This window comes from Aureobasidium namibiae, assembly GCF_000721765.1.
Source record: "Aureobasidium namibiae CBS 147.97 unplaced genomic scaffold scaffold_2, whole genome shotgun sequence".
NCBI classification, from domain to species: domain Eukaryota; kingdom Fungi; phylum Ascomycota; class Dothideomycetes; order Dothideales; family Saccotheciaceae; genus Aureobasidium; species Aureobasidium namibiae.
In genome coordinates, this window is record NW_013581207.1 from 1,843,569 (window position 1) to 1,868,927 (window position 25,359).

The following is a 25,359-nucleotide window of genomic DNA, read 5'->3' on the forward strand; positions in this document are numbered from 1 at the left end:
TCCATAACTTTCAGTCAGCTCGCGGCGCTCTCCATCGCCACGTCGCTCGACCTTGGACTCTGAGTCTTTAAATCGCCAATTCGATACATCCGTGAACACCATGCTGAGCGCCCTTCTTGTTCGTCTGACCTTCTCAACAAGGGACTTGCGGCAACTGGCCAGAACCGCTACCTTGACATTCGGGATCAGGTGGGTCTTTATTAAAGATGGAGCTGACTGCTGGCAGACTTGATGCAACATGAGATATTGCTGGTCAATACTGTCTATTTGATCGATGATTTATGAAGGTGAGCACTACATGACTGCGCCATCTCAGCCGCTTGGCGATAGGTGATGCTCAATACAAAGCAAACATCTGTTGTTGAAGTTCTGAGGTCGGCTCGCAGCATTCCTTGTAATCTCGGGTTGATCAACGAGGCATAACAGAAGTTAGAGCCTGGCATGCAAGGTGTTGTACAAGCCTTACGGTAAGCTTCTATAGCATGCAATCCAGATACACAATTGAGACCTCTTCACCAAATGACGTTAATCGTGCTTCATCGTCATTATACCATGCTACGCTATTGAACAATACCGAATGAAATTGTCGTGTATCAGAATCAGCTCGACGGTGAGTTTGAATCGTGCTTAGTAGCCTTCTGCACGCTCTTCTCTTTCTTTGCTCTCTCTTCGGCTGCTCTAGCCATAGCTTCTCGCCGCGTGAGAGGTTCGACAGAGGTCTGGTTGTCTGAAGTGCTTCCGCCCAAAACGTAGGAGCCTCCTTCCCAACCACCGGCATCGCAGTGATCATCGTCGTCGACATAGTCGTCGCCAGGGTTATAGAATTCTTCCTGCCCAAGCGAGTGACCACCTCTTGACCAATCGTTCTTCTCAACCTCCTTTTCAATCTGGTTCCAAAGAGCATGAAACTCTGCGTTGTGCGGGCCGACCACGTTGTGAGCGAGCTCGTGGCACAAGGTCTTTCTGATGACCTTGTAATCTCTGTATCCATCGTATGCATCTGTTCTCAATCGCAACTCTATGACCTCTCCTCTGTTTCTGTTCAGACCCAAAGTCCGTGACTCGTGGGTTGTATGCTCGGCGGGATCCATCTCGGTCAGCAAACCAACACTGAACTTGTGTTTGCGCATTGCAGCCTTGATGCCAGGATCATCGCGCAGACGCTCCAAGAACCGCAGCGACTTTTCTGGCTGGTGCAGTTGCGGTAGCGGACGTAATGTGGTGAACGTATACGTTGCTTCTTCGGTCACGGTCTTCCAGTCGCGATGGCGATTTGCTTGGACCTTGCGACCGGCATTCAGGGCTGCTCGACGGGCTTGCTGTTTTTGCTTCAGAGATGCGATTGCGGTTTCGACATCGGCGACTTCTTGGGTCGTGCTGCCTAGGAGCGTAATCTTTGCTTTTTGCGGTAGGGAGTCGAGGCGTAGAGTTGGGTCTTTGAAGGGTGGGCGGAGGAGACCTGGTTTCGGCGAGATGAGGAACTTTTGGTTCGAAGGCGGGATCTGCAGGTCTTCGGCGACGAGAGTGGAGAGGTCTTGGATGGTGGCTTCGGTGGAGAGAGTGAGAGTTATGGGTTGGCCGTGGTACTGCACTGTCAGAGCGAGACTGTCTGCTTCGTCGTCTAGTAGCGCTTCGGGCGAAGGCACACGATCAACCTCTGCAGCCATGATTGCACGAGTGATGCAGTGACGAGTGACGGAAAGTGTGAGGAATATTAACTTGTAGTTTGGTATCAACTGCTTCGCGACAAAGAGCACTCGCCTTGGTGTGTTTCGCGCGCCTTCGATGCTGATTAATCGGCGTCATTGAGCGACCCTGAGATCGCACCGCCACAAGGGTGTGGCTTGATCGGAAACGCCTTGCATGTGAAAGAGGCCATCATCCCTTGCCGATCTAGCCCATATCGCTCCCGAAACTGACCATATTACTTCCGAAGTCTTGCCAGAGCTCCCAGGGTATCTCATTCTTTTCCCAGCCGTAGAATAACGCCGCCTCGAACCAAACCAAATCAACCGTGACACAGAGCATCATCATCATACGGGATCATCAGAGGTGAAGCTTTTAGGCGCCCATGGTGTTGGGCCCTTTGGTGGCACGACCTCTTCCGAGTACGCCCATGACGGCCAAGGCTGTTGTAACGGCAAACAAGACCCCTGCATGACTTTGTCAACAACGCGAATTGAAGTACCCAGGGGAGACGAAACTCACATTCAAATGCAGCAAAGACAGTTGCGGCCTTGGCAGAACTGCAAGCTCTGCCAGCACAGCCGCTGAGGTGACCGAGGAAGACTGCGGCCGCAATGAAGCCAGCGAACCAGAAGAGCATTGTCAAGCTCTCCACACCACAGATGATCCATGGGTGTGCAAAGCGCTCAAGCTTCCACGACGTGAGGCTGAGATAGATCAAGGCGAGGAGCGTCCAGATGGAACTAAAGATCAGGAAGTTGACCTCGGAGTGCGAGCCATAGTAACCTTTGGTGGCTAGAGGCAGGCAGTCGTCAGCGATACGATGCGATGCGACGCGACGGCTGACAGAGCAAGAAGCGGACTTACCATAGGCGGCTGTTCCAAGGACCAAAATTGCGAGGATGAGCTGCGCGATGCGAATAGGAAGGACGAAGTTCATGTTGATGTATGTGGATGATGGTTGAGAGGTGTAGTGGATAAGATGGGTGTACTGAGGTGAAGGTTCACTTGCGCAGCGAGCGAAAAGGTTGAAGAACAGGTGAAAGAGGCGGTTTCAAGAAAATATATATACTCAAGAAAGGAAGTACGCGCCACGCCACCAAGGAATGTGAGACTGACGCGAACCAAGGAGACAAGCAGTATCAAAACAGGGTTCACGCGGGCGGTGACGATGAGCATGACGGTGGACCACAGCGGGCGCGCATGACTCCTGTTCAGACGAATGGTCTTGCAGTCACTCAGACCCGTATTTTACGACACGGTTTCAAGGGTTGGCGCTGCTGAAAGCAAAGGACGCGTGAAACAGCTGCACAGCAGTTGAAGGGGGACCACAACGAGCGATCGTCATGTCGATCGGCGAACCGTGAACAGGCCCAAAGAAAGCTTGGCCTTACGAGTGTGGAGCTTTGAGGAGTTGGTTCTCCTTTTATATCTCCTTTTGCTGCACGGTAGTTTTGACGTTTGCGATGGATGTATCAAGGAGCAAAAAGCTTCGACAAGACGAAGGAGTCGGTTGTTTGAGCGGGCCGGCTCGGTGGAGTGGGCGAAAGTGGCTTTGGAAAAGAAAACACATTGGTGTATGGGTCGAGAGTCGATGTGCGGTCAGTGGGTGGCTCTTCTGCATGTCTTGTCGTCGAATTGCCATCAAGCACCCCTCACGATATGCCGGCCGTAAGGAGTTGCCACGGAGCCAATTGTTATAGGCCTTGTCTGCCAGGCATGGCATATTACCGAAAGGCTGTCATAGCGAGCGGGAGAACGAAAACGGAAGCCGACAAAATCCGGGGCACCCCTCGTCCTGCCCACAAGGCCATGTCGATTGTCGATTGTCGATGTACCTTAGATCCGTTTCTGCCCGCACTTGGTAATCCTTTGCTCATACATACAGTACATGAGCAGCCCGCCCGCTTGCTCTCATCTACCTCTTGCTGCAGCAGAGACGTTGACGTCGACGCAGGACTCAACGGGCGCGCAGTCGTCCCTGTCCACATCGCCGCCTACCATCCACCTCTTCGACTCGCATCCGGGAGCAGAAATGACCTGACGGTCCCAGTGTGCCAGCCATGAGCAGTAACCGCCCATTCTTCTCAAACTTCTGGGCCACTTTCCGTGCCCACTCTGCCACCTTACCAAAGTCAAATGCATCCATCTCGACCACTTCCTCAGCCGCCGTAGCTGTTGCTTCTACACACTCCCAGACTGTCTGGTCATCGACTCCAGCAATAAATCCTGCTCAATCTTCTCCGACCTCCGCTTCGGCTCCTCGTGCCATCAATTCAAAGACGCCATCTTCCAATCAACCCACTACCACCCCCGTCCAGCCTACACCCCTTCACTCAGCATTATCTCCTCTACAACACAACGTCTCGCCGCTCACCCACGGTCCAAGATCTCCTCCTTCTCCCGGACTGGGTCTAAACTCGGCAGGCATGCCTGTATATGGCCCTCCGAATCGTCCACCGCCCAGTTATCCAACAGCTTCAGAGGCTAGGCGCAATCGCAGAGGGTCAGACAGTAGTTCTGAAGGCGGCATGGGCTACAGAGACGTTCTTGGAGCTGAGAAGTGGTACGTTGGCGGCAGGACCGCTGCAGGCGAAGAGAGATTCTACAAGCTCAGCATGGTACGCCGCGACACGAGTGCTGATCGCCTCAGTGCTGACAGGCTGAGCCTCTGATTTCTTTTTCTTACTTGACACTTGTTCCCAGCATGCCGTTTCTGCGCTTTCTTCTTCCCTGCTCTAGGGATTTGATATTTGGAGATGGTGTTTTGCGACAGGCGGAACAAACCAGGGATGCAGCTCTACCGCCTCCAGCTGTACAGTATCGCTTTCACTCAACCTGCCAGGGAAACTCTAGGCATGTACATATGACGAATGACTGCCATTCCCTTCTCAGAGTCTGAACTAGACGAGACCATGCACCAGCACATACAGCATTTAATAGACACGACCTTATGACATCTGCACGCTCAAATCCCAAACTCAGATATGCTGAAGCCAACGCTTCTTGCCATCTATAATAAACCTCCATTACATTGCCCTGCTAGCCTTGGTATTCCGATTCTTTTTGTGACTCCTTTAACGCCCTTTACATGCAGTCGTCTGGACCGTGTCCTGCGCACTAATCTAGGCAGTAATCTCCATGGCATCTGGGTTTCCGTTCATGCCACCCAGCTCGACACCACCTTCGTCACCAATGAATCTCTTTTCGAACTCGGCGACAAACTTCATGCTACGGTTGGGGTCGTAGAACAGCTCAAAACTCCTCTGAACATCCAAGACCTCAATCTCTCTTGCCTTGCGCTTTTGTGCCAGTAGATGTGAGGTGGTGATGAGGTTGCTGGCATATCTCAGCCCAGTCTCCTGGCCAATCTTTGTGAGAAGAGCAAGAGCGTCGGCCGACACATCGACCTCCTCTTCTTGTGCGCGAATGCTCAGGATTTCTCTGATCTCGTCGGGCGAGTATGCTTGTGTGCTGATGATGACGAGGCGGTCCAGGAAATCCAGCGGCAGACCGTGAGGGCTTATGTGGCTGGTACCACGGATGCGTGTTTGACCGCGATTGCTGGCCATGATGACGATGGGTGCTAGTTCGTCTTCGAGGGCGCGGTTGATGAAGGAGAAGCACTCAGCATCGAGCATGTGGACTTCATCGATGAACAAGACACCAGGCACAATTTCGGCCTTGCCTTCCTCTCTCCACTCGGCGACCTTTGTGTTGATCTGCTCGCGGACCTCGGATCTGATCTCACCAGTATCACCGCTGAACAGAGCCAAGAAACCTTGGGTTCGCGAGTTGATGACATCGATCTCATGGAGGGAAACGGTGTGTACGACTTCACGGCGGACCTGAAGCTCGCCGTCGGGGCATTGGACAAACTTTGTGTCGGGGCCCATGGCGTCGTAGTCGCGCGAGCGTGTGTAGGAGCGTCCGAGCTTGGTGATGCGACCGGAAGCCTTGTCGATGGAGATGATGTCGCCGGCCTGGACCTTCTCCTTGGTCATGCTGTCGATCATCTTGGTGCCCATGTCGTACAGAGTCTCCATGTCGGTTGTCTTGATGGTGAGCTTTCCCTGCTTGTTGCCGCCAGTGACACTGCGATCGATCTGAATCTCGACAACCTCTCCCTCAATGACCTCAGACTCTTCCTTGATGCGGACTCCTATGCTCTTGCGGAAAGCCTGCTCCAGAGCTTCGGTCTTGCTCATCTCGAGCGAAAAGATCTCACTGCTAGCCAGCATGGTGAATGGAACATCCTCGCCCAAGCCCTTGCTCATACCGATGGCGATAGCAGTCTTTCCGGTAGAAGGGGGACCGGCGATAAGTACAGCTCTGCCTGCAATCTTGCCCTCGCGAGCCATCTGCAGAATAACAGCAGCAGCCTTGCGAGCCTTCTGCTGGCCGACCAGACCCTCGGCGGCAGGCTTGGGAGCTAGAGTGTCTGGCTGGACACCTAGACCGCGAACATGGGAGTGGGCGGCGATGAGGTTGAGGCCGCGGACCTCTTTGGATTCGGCGATGGTCGAGATTTGCGCCGCCATTGCAACTGCGTCTATGGGTTCGTGCCGCGAAGGAGAATATGCACGTGTAGCTGAAGTCGGAGATGGAGCGGTAGATGGACGGGCGCGATTGAATGCGGAAGGGCAATTGAAGCTGTGGATGCGTTTGAGATGGGATGCGACAGGTTGGTCTTGTTGCAGCACTCGGCACCTTGCGCATCTCAGCGCGGCTCAAGCCGACGCGGTCAATCTACTCTACGCGCCACGCTTTACTGCCTTCGCTGCCTACACTGCCTTCGCTACCTACACTGCCTTCACCTGCTTCTTGCACTCGAGGAACGAGCAATTCAACAATTGCCAGTTCACTTGCTGCACACACTCACTCAGTCCTGGGCATCCTGTCACACAGTCCAGCGTTCCAAGACCCTTCGCAATACCTAAGTATCCGTACTGCTTTTCCAATCCATCGGCCAACCTCATCGAGTAATTGCACACGCCTACACCATTTTCTCTGCCCAAGTCTCGTCTCTCAATCACCCTACCCAGTCTCGATCTTCTGTTGTGCAACACCGGCCGCGTGCTTGAACTTCCTCCCTGCGCGTCAAACCAACATTTCCCGTTTTGGCCCCGCCTTTTGGCTCCATCCATGCCACGGCCTACTACCATAAATGTTCCTTGACAAACGCCTTTAATCACTTTGACCTTCGTCAGTTTCTATTCCTCAAGTAAGTTCGCTCTCACTTTCACTCTACTACATGAACCTCTTCACTTACTCAAAATCTGCTGTCTTGCATCCTGATTGATTCAATCAGTCTTGACCTTTCAACCACTCTTATCAAGCACTGCCACTCTGCCAAACCGCTCTCGAGTCTGTCCCTTGTGCAACATACTTACTGATCTTGTCTAGCTCGACCATATCAACATGGTTGGCGAGAGTTTGAAACGTTCACACCCTACGTACTCGCCAGATCTAAATCCATCGGGTCGAAAAATCGCCCGCTGGGATGATGCCACAACCTACCAATCCATGAGCAACGGCGGTCGAGCCTCGAACTCGAGTTCAAGACGGTCATCATTTTCACAGTCCAAACAACCAAACCAACCACTCACACCCGATAACATGGAAGCTATTCCAAAAGTCATCGAGGCTTTCGTAACGGCCGTCTTCAAACACGCTCAGAGCAGTCAGCATTGCAAAAACGTTGAAACAGACTACGAGAATATGCTTCCGAGACACAAGGACTTTCCTGCTCTTGAAATCCAGAAAACCACTCGACTAAATCAGGCTCGAAAAGACCTTGAGACAACCGAGGCCCAGACGGCAGAGGCTACGGCATTGTTGTTAGACGCTTTCAAGGCACACTTCCAACCAGGTCCGGCACCGCATCAGCATCAGGATTGCGTGTCGCGCTCCGAGTTCAACAGACTAAAAGACCAGTTTCGCGCAAACCGTGCAGACGCGCACGAGATGGAGCAATTGCGTGAACAGAACAATGAGATGAACAAAGCATTAATGAGAGTGGAGAACGATCTTGACCGCGAGATGCGAGCTAATAAACGGCTCGAAAATCGCCTAGATGATCTCGAGAACATCAGCCGAAGGACGACCAAGACCATCGATGCCACATGCGGGAAATACAAGTCTTTAGAAGACTTGACGGCTAAGGATCGACTGAGCTTCAGGACCCGTTGCTCCGCTTTGGAAACCGAGATCGACAAGAGCAAAACAAGACACAAAGCGTTTGACGACTATGTCTACAAAAGCAAAGCAAGCCACGAAGAGCATACTCAAAGTCTTGAGCTCTACAGACAAAAAGTCGAATCATTGCAGCAGGAGCTCAAGGATCAAGCCGTTCACCCATCTGTTTCGCCAGCCCTCCACCCTCCTGACCCTTTCCTTGGAAACATCGAGAGTAGACTCAAAGCAGCCGAACATTCAGTGGCAGAACTCAAAGAAGATGCTAAGGGAGAGGATTCGTTGATCTTCGAACAGCTCGATGAATTACGAACAGACTTGGACAAAATGCACGCCAAGTTGAACGAATTGCAGACTGCCGTGGATGAAGTCAAACGAGCAACCTTGGAAAGGGTCCCAGAGGACTTGAAGCCCCAGCTGGACTACATCAGTAGGACTGTTGAGACACATATCGATCTCCTACAAAGGCATGAGGTGCGGCTCAATTCGGTCACCACAGATGAACTGTATAGACAGATGGACTCTCAGTTCCGTCAAGCATACGGCGTCCCTAATGAGTTGAGGGGTATCGTACAACGGCAAAGCAAAGTCGAAGCCATCTGCAAAACCCACCATGAGTCTTTCAACAACATCCATACAAGGATTGAAGCAATGGCTACGGAGCTCAGAGGCAGTAAGTACATACGCTCGTAAGCAAAACAAAGTTGCAGATTTACTTATCTTTGCTCAACAGTCAGGGGGTAGCATGGGTTGAACGATCTTCGTATCCTGTTGGAACAATGTACTTGTATACCAGCAGATCACATGATGTAACATAGATTCGACAATCAAGACGAGGGTTTGTCATCTGACCTAGAAGTTGATCATGTGACTGATTGAGATTGAAAGTGAAAGGCAGAGTGACAGAGTGAAAGGAATGTGAAGCAAGCGTGAAGTGAAGGTTGACGGCCGCAACCACTGGGGAATGGCTGTTCTTGGCGTTTGTTCACTCATCGCGAAAGCCATCAGCTTTTGCAGCGGCGATAGATAGTCTCCGCGATACAACCATAAACAACACATCAAACCCATTTCGCCATGGTTCTGAAAATCCGTCTCGCGCGCTTCGGCAAGCGCCATGCGCCCTTCTACAACATCGTCGTCGCCCATGCCCGGTACGCTCAAACCCCTCCGCGCGCACAAGCCGAAACACCCTCTTCCCTCGATCATTGCGGAATTCCCTCCAGTCCACCCTAGCACCCCGTCATGCAGAAAAAGGAAACATCAGAAGAGGAGGAAGAAGAAGAAGAAGAAGAAGAAGAAGAAGAAGAAGAAGAAGAAGAAGAAGAAGAAGAAGAAGAAGAAGAAGAAGGAAACCATATCTGACAGCGAATCCCCAACATACAGAACCGCACGCGGCAGCAAACCTCTCGAAGTCCTCGGCACATACGATCCCATCCCGAAAACCCCTACCGACGGCAACGAGACGGCCAAGAAGTTCAAGGACATCAAGCTCGATATCCACCGCGCAAAGTACTGGTTGGGTGTTGGCGCTCAACCGAGTGAACCCGCTTGGAGGTTGCTCAGCATGGTCAGTTCTGTTCCACCAGCAGACGATGAGAATACGGAAGAGAAGAAGATACGAGCGATGAGAATACGGAAGAGAAGAAGATACGAGCACAGAGTCGCGAGGACTCTCGAAGAGACAATCAAAAAGGGAAACGATCCTGGAAAGAGCATCTGCTAACAAGTATTTCACAACAGATCGGTCTCATGGAGCCCAAGTACAGGCCAGGACAGGACATCAACAAGGAGGGTACTGCTGCATGAATTTCGTAATTCGTGTCCTGCGTCTACTGTGTACGATTGGGAAGAAAGAGGGTATATCTACTGGGATTGCATGGCAAAAAGGCGTTATGGAATCGGTTGGAGAATCAAGATGAAGCGACAATGCTTCCATTTAGCATGAAAGCTCGAAGAGCAGATCAGATTGCTTCGTGGCAACTGGTGAACTGTACAAAATCAAAATGCAGACAAGGGAGAATTGGCACGCCATGTGTTGAAGTTGATAATGCATGAAGGCTATGCGCCATTCACGTTTGATTCGTTTGATTTGATAGACATTCCTTCATCTGAAGAAGAGCATGTTCCTTTGCTCATGACCCATGTATCCGTGATAACTCCGTAAACCGTGTCCCAGTGGCTGCATCGATGACATGCTCACATATCCTCGCGCCGTTTGAGTGTGAAAAGCAAAGTGGTAGTAGCAAGCAAAGAAGTTCGTGAAAAGAAGAGAACCAGAGGCGGGAACCATGTCCAAGTTGGAAGGCAGCGTTTAACCACCGAAACCGTAGAGGGTTCTGCCCTGGCGCTTGAGGGCGTAGACAACGTCGAGAGAGGTGACGGTCTTGCGCTTGGCGTGCTCGGTGTAGGTAACAGCGTCACGGATCACACCCTCGAGGAAGGTCTTGAGGACACCACGGGTCTCCTCGTAGATCACTGCAGAGGGTCAGTAACACGTAACTGGGACGAGAGGAGTGAGGTGAGCTTACTGGCAGAGATACGCTTGACACCACCACGACGAGCGAGACGACGGATAGCGGGCTTGGTGATACCCTGGATGTTGTCGCGCAAGATCTTGCGGTGACGCTTGGCACCACCCTTTCCGAGACCCTTGCCACCCTTACCACCTGTGATAGCAATGTTAGTAAAGGTGTAAGAGATGTTGTGATGATGTGGTGGAGTGGGGCGGACAGAGGCCGACGCGACAACGCGTTGCCGCTAAGCAAAGCGACGGCGGCGGCGGCGACAGCGACGACGTGGTGGTGATAGAAGAGTGTGTAATATAATAACTTACGTCCAGACATGATGTGTGAATTGTTGTGGAGTTAGAAGAAGTTGTGTTGATGGAATAGATGATGTCTGACGACTTGGTTGATGATTTGGTATTGGAGAGGGACTGAAAGGCTGAGGTGGAACAAAGTGGGTGGGGGGCGGAGGCTTTTAAACAAAGGGAGGAGCGACCAAGATCTGTGAGTTGTAGGCTGCCGAAAATCACGTACCCAGGCAGCTAAGCGGAAAGCGCTCTATTCCGCTGGCTTCAAACGACAATTGTGATCTCGGACTTTGTATGATGCGACAAAGTGCAGAAAGCCGTCCGTGCACGCTCCGCGACAACACTCATTAACTCGCAGTGCTCGTCCCGTCACTACTGCAAAGGCGCTCGGCCATGCTATCCTGGAAAACACGTACCGCTCGAAGCAGACACTCAACTTCCACATCTACAACACGAGCAACGGGAAGCAGAAGGTCTATACAAGTGTCCGAGCCGGACAAAGAATATAGATACGCGTAGGTATGATTCGGTAACAATCTAGCACTCTCCAAACGCCCATCATGAATCGTACTCGTCAACCCCCCAATCTCTGCCAACACGATCAATGTTTATCGCCAGACAGCAGATCTCGGAAGTGGTTAACCACGAGCATCACGCTATCTCCCATCGTCGGCCTAGCGTCTATATCCTTCTCCTTCTTACGACGTCTGAGCTCACGATCCACACCGTGACGAGAACGGCGTGATCGAGGCGAGTGGGCTGGCTTCGCTGATTGATGTGACTGATGCGAGTTTGTTGAGTTTGTCGACTTGTGGGAACGTGCAGAACGGAGACTCGATTCGCTGTGCCTCTGATGCAGAGAAGGTCGGGGCTGTTGAGCGTAGCCGAACCCGCTCGTTGTTGGACCATACGAACACGCAGCTAGGTAGGTGGGACGTTGGTCGTACCTGGGCAGCCGGTCTGCTTGCTGTACATATCCAGACTGCTGATATCGTCGATCTTGGTCGGTATATGGCTGCATGCGTGGTGTTGAACGCTGACGACCAAGCATCTGCTGTTCACTGGTTTGAGCTGGCACGTATGGCTGGGCATTCACTTCTTGCATAACGGAATGAGGTATGTTCAGGGTGGCGTTGTTTGGATGTTGCGCGAAAGTACTCATGATGGGTGTAAGAGTGTATAGTGTCGAGATTGGGTCTGTATCAGTATCTTGTGACGAGGCCACAGTTATGACTGAACGATTCTAGGTGGGTTTGAACCAAGGTAGGAGATGGATAAGTAGTTGATGTGTTTGCGAAGGTTGGCAGCAATTGGAACTATCATACCGACAACAAATGGTCAGGCTGGCGATGATCTTGTCCTTTTTTGTCGGCCAGCAGGAGCAGGAGGCTGTGAGCAACTTCGCCATGATGATTCAATGACAGGGCTCAGCATCAATGCCTGACCAAGCGCTTGGCGATAAACATAGCAAGAAACGATCCGAGAGGAACGAGTACGAAGTCGATAGTGGGTCAAGTCTGCAGTTCTAAAGCAGGTGACGAAACACCAGCAGTATATTTAACCACTCAAACCTCGAGTAGAAAACTAGGTGTTCAATTTGCCGGACGACGAGATCCGGCAACAATCAATTTGCACCAAGAGATACTTACCCCATAAGAGATTGAACGAGCAAGGCAGGTGCACATGGAACCACTCTCCACCCCACCGCATCGTACCGAAGTATAGTGTGATGGATTCTCAGGCAAAAAGGCTCCGACACGTCCGGTCGATACAACATGATATGTCCAACCAGTCACGGGATATGCCCAATCGGTCCTCCCTCTCTACATTCGACCATTTGCGTTGAACCAGGCAAACAGCTGGCAGGAGGATCTATCCGCCAATTGTATTTTCGAGTTCCCTGACACTCGACAGCAGCAACATCGATCTGGCTATGGTCCTGCAGCGGTGACAAACCCCTGACACCTCATACATATGGATCGGCTCGAAATCACATTGGATGGTCACTGTTCGCGCCTCGTACACCTGGTCATGATCTTCAATGCTCTACACGTACCTTGCACCTTCAGCTTCTGTAGCGACGGTGCTGCATACCGTCTTCGACAAGCAAGATCTTAAATCGATCCGACAATCGCAAGACTCGTCCACACCCTAACGACTGCCGAGCCTAGTGCAAGGCCGATTCAATCCGAAGATATCAAAGAAGCAGAGGCTACAATCATAAACATCATCGCCAGAGCTCCGAACCCGGAGTCGCTATCAAGGGACGGGCTCTATCCTCGGTGACTCTGCTCGCAGGCCTGCAGGCCCCTGTGGACCACAAGGTCTGTATGGGCACCCAACAGTCTCGACTCGCTGCGATGTTGAGTCCTGCGGTAGAGACGTCTTGGCCATCGACGAACTATTAATTGGTAAGCACTTAGCCAGTCTTCGTTCGAGGGTTGAAGGTAACAGCAATAATCTGACCATCAGATAGCAAGACGAAATATACATATACTCCTGTCATGCAAATGAACAGAACTAAACGGCCCGCGCTAAAAGCGGGAACATGCATCTGAGTGCTCACATACGCCTCGCCCGGATTGCTCGAAGCCCCTTGTGGTACTGCAGATAAGACAAAGAACTGTTATATCTCAGAGTGTTGCCTAGATGGTTGGAAGTGATCGCCGAGTAAGCAAACACGTTGAGTCAATTCTCCCATCGATCTCAATGTTCGTGTACCAGCCTTGGTCTACAAGTATTTTCTCCGTACTCGTCCACTTTGCTACCTTATCTGGGTGAGCATGCTTGAAGTCCAGGTCGGCTAGACGGATATCTGCTGTGTTTTCGAATGCGTCTATCGAACCTTTGACGAACAGAACGCAGTCGCGAAGTGTCATGGCTTTCGAGTAGTCGTCCGATAATGTGTCCCTGCTAGTCATTAGAAAGACTTCTTGAAGAGAAGCCTCGGACTCACGGGTTCGAGTTTAACAATCCGTGCTTGTCAAAATGTGCTTGGTGCTTGCGAAGAGTTTCTAAAACTTGATACCCCTTCTCAGCCAAGAAGTTGACAACGTCTCTCACTAGTATCGAGTCAATGGATGCTTTGAGAAATCTTGTATGTAACAAGCAAGGCATGAATGATAGAGGTTTTAGGACTACTCATCATTGAAAACGTACAGGAGGATTTGGATATATCACCAGCCTGCGCGTCGGTGATGCTCTGGAAAGCTCTTTCTCTTTCTTCAATATCCTCGTCAACCAGACTAAGAGGACAGAATCCGCCCGGCTTCGGTACCACGGCACTTTCAGCCGATGCGTGGGCCCTTTGCAATCTCAACGCACAAGTTCTGCACCTCTTGGAATCATTAGGCGCATCAGGCGACTGTAATAACCACTTAGGCTTGATTTCGAACAGATACTCGCCGTAACGAGCAGTCATGTCAGTCATCAGCAAACCATGGCCATCGGTCGCCAATCGGTCGCTGTGGCGTAAAGCTTGCCGAAGCTCACTATTCTCGTGTTCTTCAAGTTCCTGGTTGAGACGCCTGATGAGTGCTTCGTCCACTGCGACCAGAGTCTGCTCTATAAGGTTCTCAGGTCGGAATAATGGAACAAATTCTTGCTGAAATGTTGAAAGCTGGGACTTGGTAGATTGAATGAACGACTTTTCTTTTCTCAGTCGCAAGAGCTTACGCTGAACGCCATCAGGGAGTGCATCTTTGGCAGTTGTCGTGAACGAGTAAACAATATTTGCGTTGCCCTCGGCCAGATACCTGAGTTTGACAAGTTCCCGAGTCTCTGTCCGAGTCGCTAGACTTAGACGTTTATGAGGCGATTCTGAGAAATTTACAGTGATCATGCTGTAGTTTAGAAAGTATTGTCGGTTTGTTGACATGATGTCGACGGTTGGCACCCGCGGGCCTCTGACGCTTCACCTCCAACATTGAAGCTTTGGCCGAACTTCTTCCTTTCAACTACAATACTCGCATCTCATGAATATCTTCCTTCGCTCAACCATCGGCTCCGCTAAGATATTGTCAAACAACAGCGTCAGAACACTGGCAATGGCAAGCTCATATCCCACAAGACGATTTGCGCCTTTGAGCAAAGGCAAAGGTCATGACGCCATCGACGGCAACATGGTGCTGGAAGGCATTGTTTTCGATGTTGATGGAACCCTTTGTGAACCGCAAAATTACATGTTCACCGAGATGAGGAACAAATTGGGAATCACAAAAGGAGAGGACATCCTGGACCACGTATACAGCCTGTCCGGAGATGAACAGAAAAAGGCTCACCAGATTATCGAAGATGTCGAGCGAGAGGCCATGGCGAAACAAGTCCCGCAAGCTGGACTCGTCACGTTGATGGAACATCTGGATACCAATGGCATCCTGAAAGGAATCTGTACAAGAAACTTCAACACGCCCGTGGAACACCTGTTAAGCAACCATTTGCCAGGCCACATCAACGCATTCGCACCTATTGTCACAAGAGACTTTCGCCCTGCTAAGCCATCACCCGCCGGAATTCTGCATATCGCGAAGCAATGGGGCATCATCAGCGAGTCAGATGTGTCCGAAGAGGGCCGACCTACTGCGAAGAGACCAATCCCTCTAATCATGGTTGGCGATAGTATCGACGATATCGTCGCCGGTCATGACGCTGGTGCTGCTACTGTATTACTCAGAAGCGAAGGCAAAGAAGACCTTGAGAAGGATCCCAGAACTGACATAGTCATCAGTCGGTACGTGTCAAAATCCATGATAGTCCCAACCGTCAATCCGCTGACCTGACTCCCTTCCACAGCTTGGACGAACTAATCGATATTCTGGAGAACGGCTTCGAGAGCAGACAGCGGTGAACAATGCCGTCAGACTCTGCGCTTATAATTGATCAACACTGCACATACATGAAACTGCCAGAACATTGATCGGAGATGGCTACTAGCCTGTTGTACATATAGACAAACGGTACTAAACTATACACAGACTCGAAAATATTCCTCCCAGTCTACATCCACATGCAGACCTCCTGGACTCATCCAGAGATTGACCATCCTGTTCCACGACCTGGAAACTCGCCAAGAAAACAGAGCTCGCGCGAATAAAGAACAAAGCCGGTTCCTGCCATGCTTGGGTATCTGAAAAACAACTGGACGAAAAACAACAAAAAGTACACCGAAGCAACCATGTCCTGCATATGCTCAAACCCAGCTTCGTGTCGGTCATAATAATCATCAAGAAGGCCCCGTTCAGGATAAACATGACATCCTCAAACGGTATTGCCTATTTGTAACGTCGAGCGCATGGCCATTCTGCGCGATTGCAAAGTTGATGTTTGAATAGGAGCGACTAACATTGAGGGGTCAGTACTGTGTCAAAGTGTTTGATGACGACTCGATGTGTACTCACGTTTGAACGACGGTTTGCGGTCTGTCTTGGGACGAGTCGGCGCGGCAGTTTGGTCAAATGTGACTGTGGATTTCTGAAACTCGGCCGAAGGAGCAACTGAGACCGAGCCTGAGAGGAATGACTTCAGACTGGCGAATGTTTTTGTGCTTTGCTTGATGGTGGTGCTCTTGTGCTCGGATTGGTCGTTGTAGTAGTCGTCGTCGTCTTCGTCATCGGAAGAGATCTCTCGCTCTTCGATAGTGACATTGGGAGGCAGTGCAATTTCTTCATATGTCGGGAGCTCATCGTCGGAAAAGACGGAGTGTATTGAGGATGTGGAAGACATGTTTGTTGGCGATTGTTTGTGATGGTAGAGTGGATTGATTGTCGGAGCCAGAGATGTAGCGAAGATGGGTTGAATTTGAATGATTGCTCGTTGGAGATGGGAAAAGGCGCTGACCGCAGCAGATGGTCAGGCAGATATATGTATTGATGTACACGGCACTGCGGAGAGTCAAGCACCTTAGCAGAAACTAGTGTCTCGGTCAAAAAGTGCAGATCCAAAACTAAAATCGACGCCATGCATGACGAGCGTCACGGCGTAGTCGTAAGCCCAGAAGAACAAGGACTCCAAGGCACTGCACTCAGCCACCACGCCGCCTGGCAGCGTTTACGAAACATGAGCGTTGGGCACAAAGGACTTGATCGATTGAGCTAGTGTGATTCCAAAACAACAGACAAGAGGGAAACCTGACAATTCCATGAGCAATGCTCACCAGGTGGTCGGAACTCGGCATGACAGGTCCTTAGTGGGAGATGGCGGGGAATGTTTATGCCTCCGGTGTCGGGCATCAGCCCTACAGTCCATAGCAAGCTGGATTAAGGAAGGCACGGCCGGACATATCGCTGCTGCACATATCATGTTTAGTAGTGGTGACGTGTTTTAGGCATGACAGTTCTTCTCGGCCGTTAGATAACCAGAGTTGACCAAGCAACTTGGAGAATTGGCGGAGAGGTCGACAGGGTCTGCGCAGCTCGGAGAACAGGAAGAGCTGACGAATGATCAACCTGGTTCAGCCACACGCCCATCATCGTCAACGGCCGTTCAAGTTTGGTTCTTCAGGCGACAGGAATTTCGGGCACTTTTTGTGATGAGTCAGGCATCAGGGCGCATCTGCAATCTCTCACTGCTCAAATAGATATTGCAGCGGCCAGAAATAAAGTTGGTGGAAAGTGTTCAAGCATAAACGCTTAGCGTGAGGGTGCAGCCAAGGGTCCTCAGACATGATCAAGGAGGAGTGTTTGGATCGCGCTCTGCTCTGGTTGCAAGTAATTCCAGGGCCTTGGTCATGACTTGACATGTTTCTGGAAGACTGGACTGAAACACAGGTCAAGGTGTCTGTTCATGTGCCCAGCAGCTCGGTAGATGGAGGGAAAGGCGGTATTAGAGTTGTGCAAGCTCACGTGCAAGCGATGCAAGAGTTGTGCAAGATGAGATAAACCACTTTGACACCGAAAGTCAGAACGCGTTCCAGCGCGTTGTCCTTCATCAGTTTCACAACCACCATGGAGCAAATTCAAACCCCTGCCATCGAAAGAGAAGCACCTTCGCCGCCTGCCTCGCCCTCTCCCAAGCGTGTCAAGCATATTGAGCCCGCACCAAGCCTCTCGGTTGCTTGTAAGTGTATAGTATACTCTGTAGCTTGATTGATCTTGTAGTACTGACTCGTCCACAGCTATGCTGAACGACCCAGCTGCCACTCCAACTCCAGAATCTCCTCCGCACAAGCACCAGCAACTAGACATGTCTGCTACAGCTACCTCCCTCCCCCACATGAACCTCGAACCTCCGCCGCCAGCCCTCCAAATCAAGCTCCTCTCAGCGACGGCACGCGCTCCTACACGTGGCAGTGAGTTTGCTGCCGGCTATGATCTCTATGCATCAAAGAGCACCACCGTGCCTGCCAGAGGAAAGGTGCTTGCCGACACTGACATCTCGATCGCTGTCCCTGCCGACACGTGTATGTTCTGACGACCTGCTATTTGTCTCTCCAGCCCCCCCCCTGACAGGATATACAGACGGCAGAGTAGCTCCTCGCTCCGGACTCGCTGCAAAGCACTCGATCGATGTTGGTGCCGGTGTCATTGACGCTGATTACCGCGGCCCGGTCAAGGTTCTACTCTTCAACCTTGGCGAGACCGACTTCGCCATCAACGAGGGCGACAGAATTGCACAACTGATCATTGAGAGAGTATGCAGTGCAACTGTCCACTACCTGATGTACGTGACTAACCCTAGCCAGATCTATACACCCGAGGTTCTCGTGGTCGAGCAGCTTCCTGACAGTGTTCGTGGAGCAGGCGGCTTTGGTTCGACCGGCGGTTTTGCCAACATGATCCCTCCTGTCAACCTTCCTGCCAACGGAGGCGGCCCGATCAACGGCCTGTAGACATATCACGGGCAACAGTGTAGCATTGGGGACTGGCGTACAGGAATAGCTGGAATACTAGCGGTGTCATGTTTGAAATGATTAAGGGGTATGTGGCATGGTCATGATGCAAAAGAAGAAGCAAAAAGTCAAGTCTTCAGGAGTCAAGCTTGGTGCACAGCACTTTGTTCAATTTCTCGACCAGTGCCAACCTCAAATCTCGCCCGGTCTTCTTGACACACGGTGTCAATCAAGCTCGACGTTGACAGCATGTGCCTTGAAAGCCTCGATGTCTGGAGGATATACCAAGTCCTTCCAGTTTCTGACCACCCTGACCTCGGCCGCTTTTGTCAGGCGCAGGTACTTGTCGCTTTCGTTGTCCTTGTCTGCCTCTTCACCAATGCCAGAATTGAGTTGTTCAGTACCCTCCATCTTTTCAAGTTCTTGCTGACGCGAGTCCATCGTCTTCTTGAGCACCAAGTGCATGCTTGCAAGCACCTTTTCGGCAGCCTTTGCCAGAGGAAGCTCGGTCGCTGTGACCTCGTCTGGCGGTTGCCAATGTGCAGTTGTTAGAAGATCGGCGGCAAGGCATGCTTCGCGCAACCTTGCTACCATCAATGCCGCAAACATATCGCCCGTTCCAGAGAAGAAGACGGGAAAAGCGGGCACTTTCAGACGGAACAAGCGAGGATTGAAGTCTGAGTCAGCAGTAGATCCTACGATTGAGAGCTCGGGCTCTTCTCCTTGCTCATTGTCGTGGGGCAGACGGACAGATGTGATGATGATGTGCGGTACACGGTGCGAGCGGTGCAGTTCACGGACAGCCTCGGCGAGAGACTTGAAGTCTGTAATGGTAACACCTGAGAGAAGCCTAGAGCGCGTCAGTGAAATGTCTATGCATAGACGAAACGCTTGCGTTCGAGACGTACTCGGCTTCGAATTGGTTGGGCAGGATGAGATCTGCATCTTTCAACAGGTTCTTGTATGCCGGCACTACTTCTTCGCTGACGTAGATCTTGCCCTCGTCGCCCATGACGGGGTCGAGCACTGTGTTCTTCAGCTTACGTCTTTACTCGCATGGGCTCCCTTAGACGTACCCCAAAAGAAGGCACCAGGCTTAGTTGTGCATGCAAATCTGGTCTCGCGTGCTATCTTGCCAACCTGTTCGACGACACCCGCACTGGGACAGTAGCCGGATAGCAACACATCGAAATCGTTGAGGCGTGATTGTTTAAGACCCTCGTAAAGTTCGGCCACCTCTTCAGCAGGAGTCTTGCGTCCTTTGAACTGCTTGTATCCAGTATGATTGCCTGGCCATGTGTTAGACGTGCGTCGATCCTGTCGCGTCGTGGCTGTCTGCGAAAAGCGCACTGAATTGAACCGTGTTGATGGCCGATACCTCACACCCGAGGGCCTGCATGACAAACGTGGCCATGGTGTTGCCTACATAGCTATCGGCATGTAAGACGTCTGCTCGCTCATGTCGCTGTCGAGGGGCTTCTTACCCGTATGCTACCTTTGCTTGCCGTCAGTCATCGTCCATGGCCATCAAAGGCTCGGTCTCTCTTGCGCTCTTACATGGCTGGCAACTGCCAGAACGTGCGTTTCTGGAACTTCGGCCATGATTGTCACTTGGGAAGAGAGACAAGCTGCCCTCGCTCCATCTATCTTTCACAAAACCATGACGGCCATGGGGAGATAAGCGATAACGCCGGTTGACGTCGACAGCGCTCGGACAGGGTCATCAATTTCAACTTGGAGATTAGATAGGCAGCGCGCGTGGGGTAGTATGGTATCTTATTCGATTTGGTATAATAACATTCATCATCCTCTCAAGTCCCTTTACGTGCTCTTCGGCAGTGTGGTCCTTCTCTTCAAGCAAATCATTAGAACGCCAAAAACACCTTTTCATGCCAGAATCATGCTCTCTATTCCTTTGTAGCCTGCATCTACTCCTCGTCGCCAATCTGCGCCGTGTTAGCTGGTGATTGTCCCGGATGTAAGTGATTTGCCTGACCTTGGGAGCGAGGTAGAATCTGAGGTAGCTGTTGTTTGCCAGCGAGTACTCGACCATGAGCGGCACATCGGTGGAAAGGCACAACTTGACTCTGCTCGAAAGACCACTAGCCTTGCAGAAGTTGACGAGATACTTGAGCGAGAAGGTGAGCGAGACGGGCTCCGAGAGCTGGATGTCGACGTTCAGCTCTTCCTTGTCGACGTTGGCGTGCTGGCGGAGAGTGACGGATCCCGAACCGATGTCGCCGGTGCAGCCAAACTTGACGCCCTCTTTTGTGCACTCGATGTTGACTAGTCATGCCATGTCAGCTGTGCCCAAGATCATTGTCGCAACTGGAGAAACTCACCAGACTCTGAGAGAGCCGACAGATCTCTGCAGATGCGCTGGAGCTCAGCCGAGGGCAGAGTGATGGAAGCGGCGTAGTCGGTGTCGGGAATGCCAAGGTGCTCCTGGTCAATGTCCATCAACTTGATGTCGTACTCGCTGATTCTGTCGCTCTCGGAGCTCTCGAAGACGAGGTTGACGACATCGGGCGAGTCCTCGGCCTTGAGGGTCAGGATGTCCTTGTCCTGGGCGGCACGGAGGACTTTTTGCAAAGAGACAAGGTTGATACCGAGGGCGATGTTGCGATCGCATCGGAAGGGGGAGAAGGAGTCGGCCTTGAGCAACATGGAGACGAGGGCGACGTGAGAGTTGTCCATGGCCTGGAGGCCGACACCAGAATCGTTACATTCGAAGTTGCAATCTTGGACAAGGTCCTTGATGGCTTCGACGACCTTCTTCAGAAGGTTGGCCTGTTCGAGACGTGCCTCAAGCACTGTGGACGAGTTAGTCTGCCGTCGTCATGTCGAGAGACGAGGAGCTGTTTCTCACTGGTGATGTATGGTTGATGAAAAGAGGTGTGAGGTGAAGTGAGAACAAGAGTGACAGACGATTGGTCTTGTCAAGTGAATTGGATAGACGGGATTACGTGGTTGTTTGCGAGTAAGAAGATGGTAGAGGAAGAGCAAGTGGGATTGAAGAACTGGAAGTCGACGCGGCGAAACGCGTCGCGTGGATTCCGTGCTTGGCAGCACTTTAGCTACGCCTTCGTCACCATCGGGTGACATCCCGTCCGGCAGCATCATCTTCTGGAGCCCGAATACTTCTACATACAAAGACATGTCACGCGGGTAACTATAGAAAGGTACATTCTCTTGAGCCACTAGAAAGTAACCACTGGGAAACAACCGTCGAGAGTCATCAACTCTCCATGGACGTTGCTACATTTCAGAAAAAACTACGCAATTCGTTGGCTCAGCTCCACAGGTGTGTTGCCGTGAGAGCAAGGTGGGAGCGAGAGAATCTAGCACTTAGAGAGATGATTACTAAGGAAGTCATCCATGTTGAGAAAAGCAATTGATTGTCAAGGTCATGGTTCTAAAAGACGAGTTCCAGCCTCTTTCCTGCTCCGTCCGTATAGTTGTCGAATTTAGGCGTGTTCAATTTGTGTGGTCTTGCGGATCCTTGTATTCTTACAAAAGCATTGCATACCCATTGCGTTGTTGCTAATAGCTTCTTGGCCCGACTCGACGTCTCCGATGGCGTTCTTTCTACCAGCACTGTCGGTCCCGGACAGTCGGAATCTCTCTGCTGGGTTCTGATCCAATCCGTCTATGGTCCACGCTGCATCGTGTTGGCCCGATCCACAATTTAGCACTGTTCAGGTCGAGACTGTTGCAGGGGGGTAGAGGATGTCTTGTACTACAACGTATCCCGGAGACGACGCGGGACGCATGAGTCGTACCACCTGGACGGAAGGGGTGGCTTCCACGTGGAGTTGATCTGCTGTCGATGACCTTGGACGAGGAATGGTTGAGGAGATGGCGACGAAAAGGCGGTATATCATGCGCGAACGAGGCCGTAAAAGAGAGTCCAAGTTAGGACAAAGCTCATGAGTCCTCCGAAAAGATCGCCAATCCACAGCTCAGAAATGGGCGAGTGGAAGTAGGACTTTGCTTGGACGTTGGCGCGAAGAGAGAAGATGAGCAGAGAGACGACCAGGGAGCCCAGAGCGTAGAAGAGGAAGCCGGGGAAGGATTCAAGACCGAGAACACCAGCAGCGACGCCAAAGAGGGAAGCAGTCAGAGAGCGAATGTTGGAGACAGTCTGCAAATCGTGGGTCAGCTAGGGAGGTTGGGAGTCGAGTGGTGGGAGTTGGATTACTCTAGCATTGTGCATCATGCTCTCCTGCACAACAGGGTTGATGGTCAATTCGCGTTCGTCCAGCATCTTTGAGTTGTGTGAGTAAGGTGTAGCGACGAGATTGGTCGAGTCGGAAGGGTCAGAGTGTCGCAATCAGGTTGTATGAGAAGTGCACCGGTAGAGCTTCAAGCTGGCCGCCTAGGTCAACTCCACACGGAAGGAGCAGAGTTCCGAGCACTGGGCAGTTCCCCGTACTCCCGAGTCCCGTCGTTCTTCAAACTGACGCCAGCCCAGGCCTGAAATCATGAGACAATCCATGTCATACGGGCTTAGGTATGGCACGCCTTTCACGTGCAACAAATGCTGCGCGTGCTTGCCTACCGAGCGACAACCGACGGCATCTGTATCTCTTTGCATCTATAAGCACAGTGTAGAGACGGGGTAACAGAGTGGTCCTGTAAGCACACGCGACAGTTGCAGTCGACGGTTGGACCAACAGAAAAGGCCATGAACTGGTTCACACAGATGGAAAGTTGTTTCCAGGAAACCGTATATAATTACGTGCGTCGAGAGTCGGGAGGACGATCCATGTCTGTGTAGTTTCGCAAAGGAACGTGTTGGTCGAACCGGCGGGACTCGGAATGCATCATCAGCCCGCGAGCATCGGTCGGCAAAGTCTTTCTTGGTTTGGCTGTCGTCTGGCCGTTGGTCAGTCGCTCTGCTTTTTCATCATCATCATCACTTGACACACACAACTGCCAGAGTAAACAACCTCTTGAAACACCCTTTCGGCTCAAAACCTCGGCGCCCTGCCGATTCTGCGTATTCCATCCTGCTACAGTCTACCCATACGACACAGACGCCGCTTTTACTCAGTGATTTCCATCCCTTCGATGCGCCGGCACGCGACCACAAGCCTCTAGTCCTGCGACCTGCGTCCAACAACCACGACCGACCACCATGGCCTTCAATTTCAACTGGTCTCCGCTCATCGGCGACACGTCGCGCGCCCGCGACATGCTCACTGCCGCCCTGAACAAGTCTCCAAAGCCGCCAATCATCGTTGACGACATCATCGTCAATGAGCTGAACCTGGGCTCGGTCCCCCCCGAGCTCGAAATTCTCGAGATTGGCGATCTGGCTGAAGACCGTTTCCGCGGCATCTTCAAAATGTCCTACACAGGCGATGCCTATCTTACTCTAAAGACCCGTGTCCAGGCGAACCCCCTCAACACGTCGCTGTCCACCAAGCCCGCCTTTGCCTCTCCTCAGCCCTTGGCCGCTGCCTCGGGCCTCACCATCCCCATTCAAATCACCCTTTCCGACATCCGTCTATCAGGCTTCGTCATTCTCGTCTTTTCACGCCAAAAGGGCATCACCCTCGTCTTCCGCAACGATCCTCTCGAGTCCCTCAAGGTCTCTTCCACCTTCGATTCCATCCCCTTTGTCCGCAACTATCTACAGAAAGAGATTGAAGCTCAATTGCGTGTCTTGTTCATGGACGATCTCCCAGCCATCATCCACCGTCTCTCTCTACGTGCATTCGTGCCTGAATATCGACAAGCACAAGACGATGAGGCCAAGGACCCTGTGCAAGCTTCAGAGCGCCCCATCGACCCTCTCGCCAGTCCGCCGCAAGATCCTGTTGATTCATGGGCTGACGGCTTCGATCCCTCTCCCTTCTCTCTGGACTCGTCTTCCGAGACGTACGCCTCGTTTTCTCAGAAGAACCTCCTCCGCCTTGCTGCTCTGAGCGAATCACAACAAACCCTCTCCCTCTTTACTCCTGCCATCCGTGACACCGTCTTCCGGGCTTGGGCCAGTTCCAAGGAATCTCAGGACTCTTCGACCGTTGCCACGCCACTTGCTCGTCCGAACCCTTTGTCCCGCATACATTCGTCTATCGGGACACCCAAGTCTTGGTCCTCTGCGTCGTCTGATGTTTCGGACGCACCTACACACTCTAGTAGACCCTCTCTTGCCAGTCAGTCTACGTCGTCAACAGTCTACTCGATGGGCACTAGCAGATCAAGGGCGCATGCTGCAAAGAAGAGAAAGAACAGGGTCGTCAATCTGCGCAAGACTGCCCCTGACGAAAACTCCGATGAAGCTGATAGTGTCACGAGTAACGTCAGCGAAGAAGCACCCGCCCCTAGCATCACACTCACTGAACCTCCCCAATCTCCTCGCCGTGTTGCAAAACCTGAACTCGAGTCCGTGCAGAAGACGCCGACATCGCATGTTCGCTTCTCTGCCTCACAGGATCCATCGAAACCGGCTTCTGGCAACCAGACTCCCACTCCTTCGCCGAAACCACAACGACCTGCCTTATCCGCTGTTCAGGCTCAGCCTGTCTCCAGAGGAGACAAGAAGAGGGCGGAATTTGCAGACCGCTCCTCTTCAGCCTCGCGTTTGCGCTTCAACTCCGAGGGCTCTACTGGTGGTATTCTAGAGCAAGCTTGGATGATGAAGATGGCTGCCGAGGTGACTCGTCGCGTCCAGGAAGAGAAGGCCACGGGCAGCGGCTTTTGGCACCAACACGAGGAGCCCGAACACCCACCACCAGCTTATGCTGCATGAATATGATTGTCTGTCACGGTGATCGTCCGAAAGGTCGACTGTATTTTTATTATGACCAAGCGTGGAGCAATGGAGTACATT

General features: G+C 51.8%; 15 protein-coding genes across 15 annotated transcripts; 6 read left to right on the plus strand and 9 right to left on the minus strand.

Moving 5' to 3' along the window:
* Positions 1–599: 599 nt before the first annotated feature.
* M436DRAFT_38816 (WLM-domain-containing protein) lies at positions 600–1,667 on the minus strand (the record flags this gene model as incomplete). Its single annotated transcript, XM_013575425.1, has 1 exon — positions 600–1,667. The coding sequence occupies one exon, from the start codon at positions 1,665–1,667 to the stop codon at positions 600–602; it is 1,068 nt and encodes a 355-aa protein (XP_013430879.1).
* Positions 1,668–2,061: 394 nt separating this feature from the next.
* M436DRAFT_69991 (uncharacterized protein) lies at positions 2,062–2,626 on the minus strand (the record flags this gene model as incomplete). The annotated part of the gene is made up of 3 exons (XM_013575779.1): positions 2,062–2,153; positions 2,209–2,481; positions 2,554–2,626. The coding sequence occupies 3 exons, from the start codon at positions 2,624–2,626 to the stop codon at positions 2,062–2,064; spliced, it is 438 nt and encodes a 145-aa protein (XP_013431233.1).
* Positions 2,627–3,749: 1,123 nt separating this feature from the next.
* On the plus strand, positions 3,750–4,361 carry M436DRAFT_38895 (uncharacterized protein; the record flags this gene model as incomplete). The annotated part of the gene is made up of 2 exons (XM_013575442.1): positions 3,750–4,001; positions 4,173–4,361. The coding sequence occupies 2 exons, from the start codon at positions 3,750–3,752 to the stop codon at positions 4,359–4,361; spliced, it is 441 nt and encodes a 146-aa protein (XP_013430896.1).
* A 450-nt stretch (positions 4,362–4,811) lies between these two features.
* On the minus strand, positions 4,812–6,227 carry M436DRAFT_37376 (TIP49-domain-containing protein; the record flags this gene model as incomplete). Its single annotated transcript, XM_013575166.1, has 1 exon — positions 4,812–6,227. One exon carries the CDS (start codon positions 6,225–6,227, stop codon positions 4,812–4,814), a length of 1,416 nt encoding a protein of 471 aa, XP_013430620.1.
* An 880-nt stretch (positions 6,228–7,107) lies between these two features.
* Positions 7,108–8,635, plus strand: M436DRAFT_60873 (uncharacterized protein; the record flags this gene model as incomplete). The annotated part of the gene is made up of 2 exons (XM_013575638.1): positions 7,108–8,554; positions 8,592–8,635. 2 exons carry the CDS (start codon positions 7,108–7,110, stop codon positions 8,633–8,635), a joined length of 1,491 nt encoding a protein of 496 aa, XP_013431092.1.
* A 320-nt stretch (positions 8,636–8,955) lies between these two features.
* Positions 8,956–9,604, plus strand: M436DRAFT_37634 (ribosomal protein S16; the record flags this gene model as incomplete). Its single annotated transcript, XM_013575219.1, has 2 exons — positions 8,956–9,032; positions 9,265–9,604. The coding sequence occupies 2 exons, from the start codon at positions 8,956–8,958 to the stop codon at positions 9,602–9,604; spliced, it is 417 nt and encodes a 138-aa protein (XP_013430673.1).
* A 588-nt stretch (positions 9,605–10,192) lies between these two features.
* On the minus strand, positions 10,193–10,545 carry M436DRAFT_37227 (histone H4; the record flags this gene model as incomplete). The annotated part of the gene is made up of 2 exons (XM_013575135.1): positions 10,193–10,356; positions 10,410–10,545. Coding segments are annotated over 2 exons (300 nt in total), but the record flags the coding sequence as incomplete, so codon positions are not given.
* Positions 10,546–13,338: 2,793 nt separating this feature from the next.
* M436DRAFT_38532 (uncharacterized protein) lies at positions 13,339–14,534 on the minus strand (the record flags this gene model as incomplete). Its single annotated transcript, XM_013575376.1, has 3 exons — positions 13,339–13,603; positions 13,650–13,751; positions 13,849–14,534. 3 exons carry the CDS (start codon positions 14,532–14,534, stop codon positions 13,339–13,341), a joined length of 1,053 nt encoding a protein of 350 aa, XP_013430830.1.
* Positions 14,535–14,739: 205 nt separating this feature from the next.
* On the plus strand, positions 14,740–15,539 carry M436DRAFT_69995 (HAD-like protein; the record flags this gene model as incomplete). The annotated part of the gene is made up of 2 exons (XM_013575780.1): positions 14,740–15,422; positions 15,485–15,539. 2 exons carry the CDS (start codon positions 14,740–14,742, stop codon positions 15,537–15,539), a joined length of 738 nt encoding a protein of 245 aa, XP_013431234.1.
* Positions 15,540–15,949: 410 nt separating this feature from the next.
* On the minus strand, positions 15,950–16,414 carry M436DRAFT_78821 (uncharacterized protein; the record flags this gene model as incomplete). Its single annotated transcript, XM_013575972.1, has 2 exons — positions 15,950–16,029; positions 16,090–16,414. The coding sequence occupies 2 exons, from the start codon at positions 16,412–16,414 to the stop codon at positions 15,950–15,952; spliced, it is 405 nt and encodes a 134-aa protein (XP_013431426.1).
* Positions 16,415–17,929: 1,515 nt separating this feature from the next.
* M436DRAFT_33960 (dUTP diphosphatase) lies at positions 17,930–18,449 on the plus strand (the record flags this gene model as incomplete). Its single annotated transcript, XM_013575134.1, has 3 exons — positions 17,930–18,089; positions 18,148–18,320; positions 18,372–18,449. Coding segments are annotated over 3 exons (411 nt in total), but the record flags the coding sequence as incomplete, so codon positions are not given.
* Positions 18,450–18,743: 294 nt separating this feature from the next.
* Positions 18,744–19,932, minus strand: M436DRAFT_60880 (Ribokinase-like protein; the record flags this gene model as incomplete). Its single annotated transcript, XM_013575639.1, has 4 exons — positions 18,744–19,368; positions 19,427–19,544; positions 19,595–19,807; positions 19,869–19,932. 4 exons carry the CDS (start codon positions 19,930–19,932, stop codon positions 18,744–18,746), a joined length of 1,020 nt encoding a protein of 339 aa, XP_013431093.1.
* A 514-nt stretch (positions 19,933–20,446) lies between these two features.
* Positions 20,447–21,898, minus strand: M436DRAFT_60881 (proliferating cell nuclear antigen; the record flags this gene model as incomplete). Its single annotated transcript, XM_013575640.1, has 4 exons — positions 20,447–20,464; positions 20,515–20,804; positions 20,861–21,331; positions 21,883–21,898. 4 exons carry the CDS (start codon positions 21,896–21,898, stop codon positions 20,447–20,449), a joined length of 795 nt encoding a protein of 264 aa, XP_013431094.1.
* A 500-nt stretch (positions 21,899–22,398) lies between these two features.
* On the minus strand, positions 22,399–22,785 carry M436DRAFT_39127 (uncharacterized protein; the record flags this gene model as incomplete). Its single annotated transcript, XM_013575489.1, has 2 exons — positions 22,399–22,662; positions 22,720–22,785. The coding sequence occupies 2 exons, from the start codon at positions 22,783–22,785 to the stop codon at positions 22,399–22,401; spliced, it is 330 nt and encodes a 109-aa protein (XP_013430943.1).
* An 873-nt stretch (positions 22,786–23,658) lies between these two features.
* M436DRAFT_37581 (mitochondrial distribution and morphology protein 34) lies at positions 23,659–25,278 on the plus strand (the record flags this gene model as incomplete). The annotated part of the gene is made up of 1 exon (XM_013575208.1): positions 23,659–25,278. One exon carries the CDS (start codon positions 23,659–23,661, stop codon positions 25,276–25,278), a length of 1,620 nt encoding a protein of 539 aa, XP_013430662.1.
* Positions 25,279–25,359: the final 81 nt, after the last annotated feature.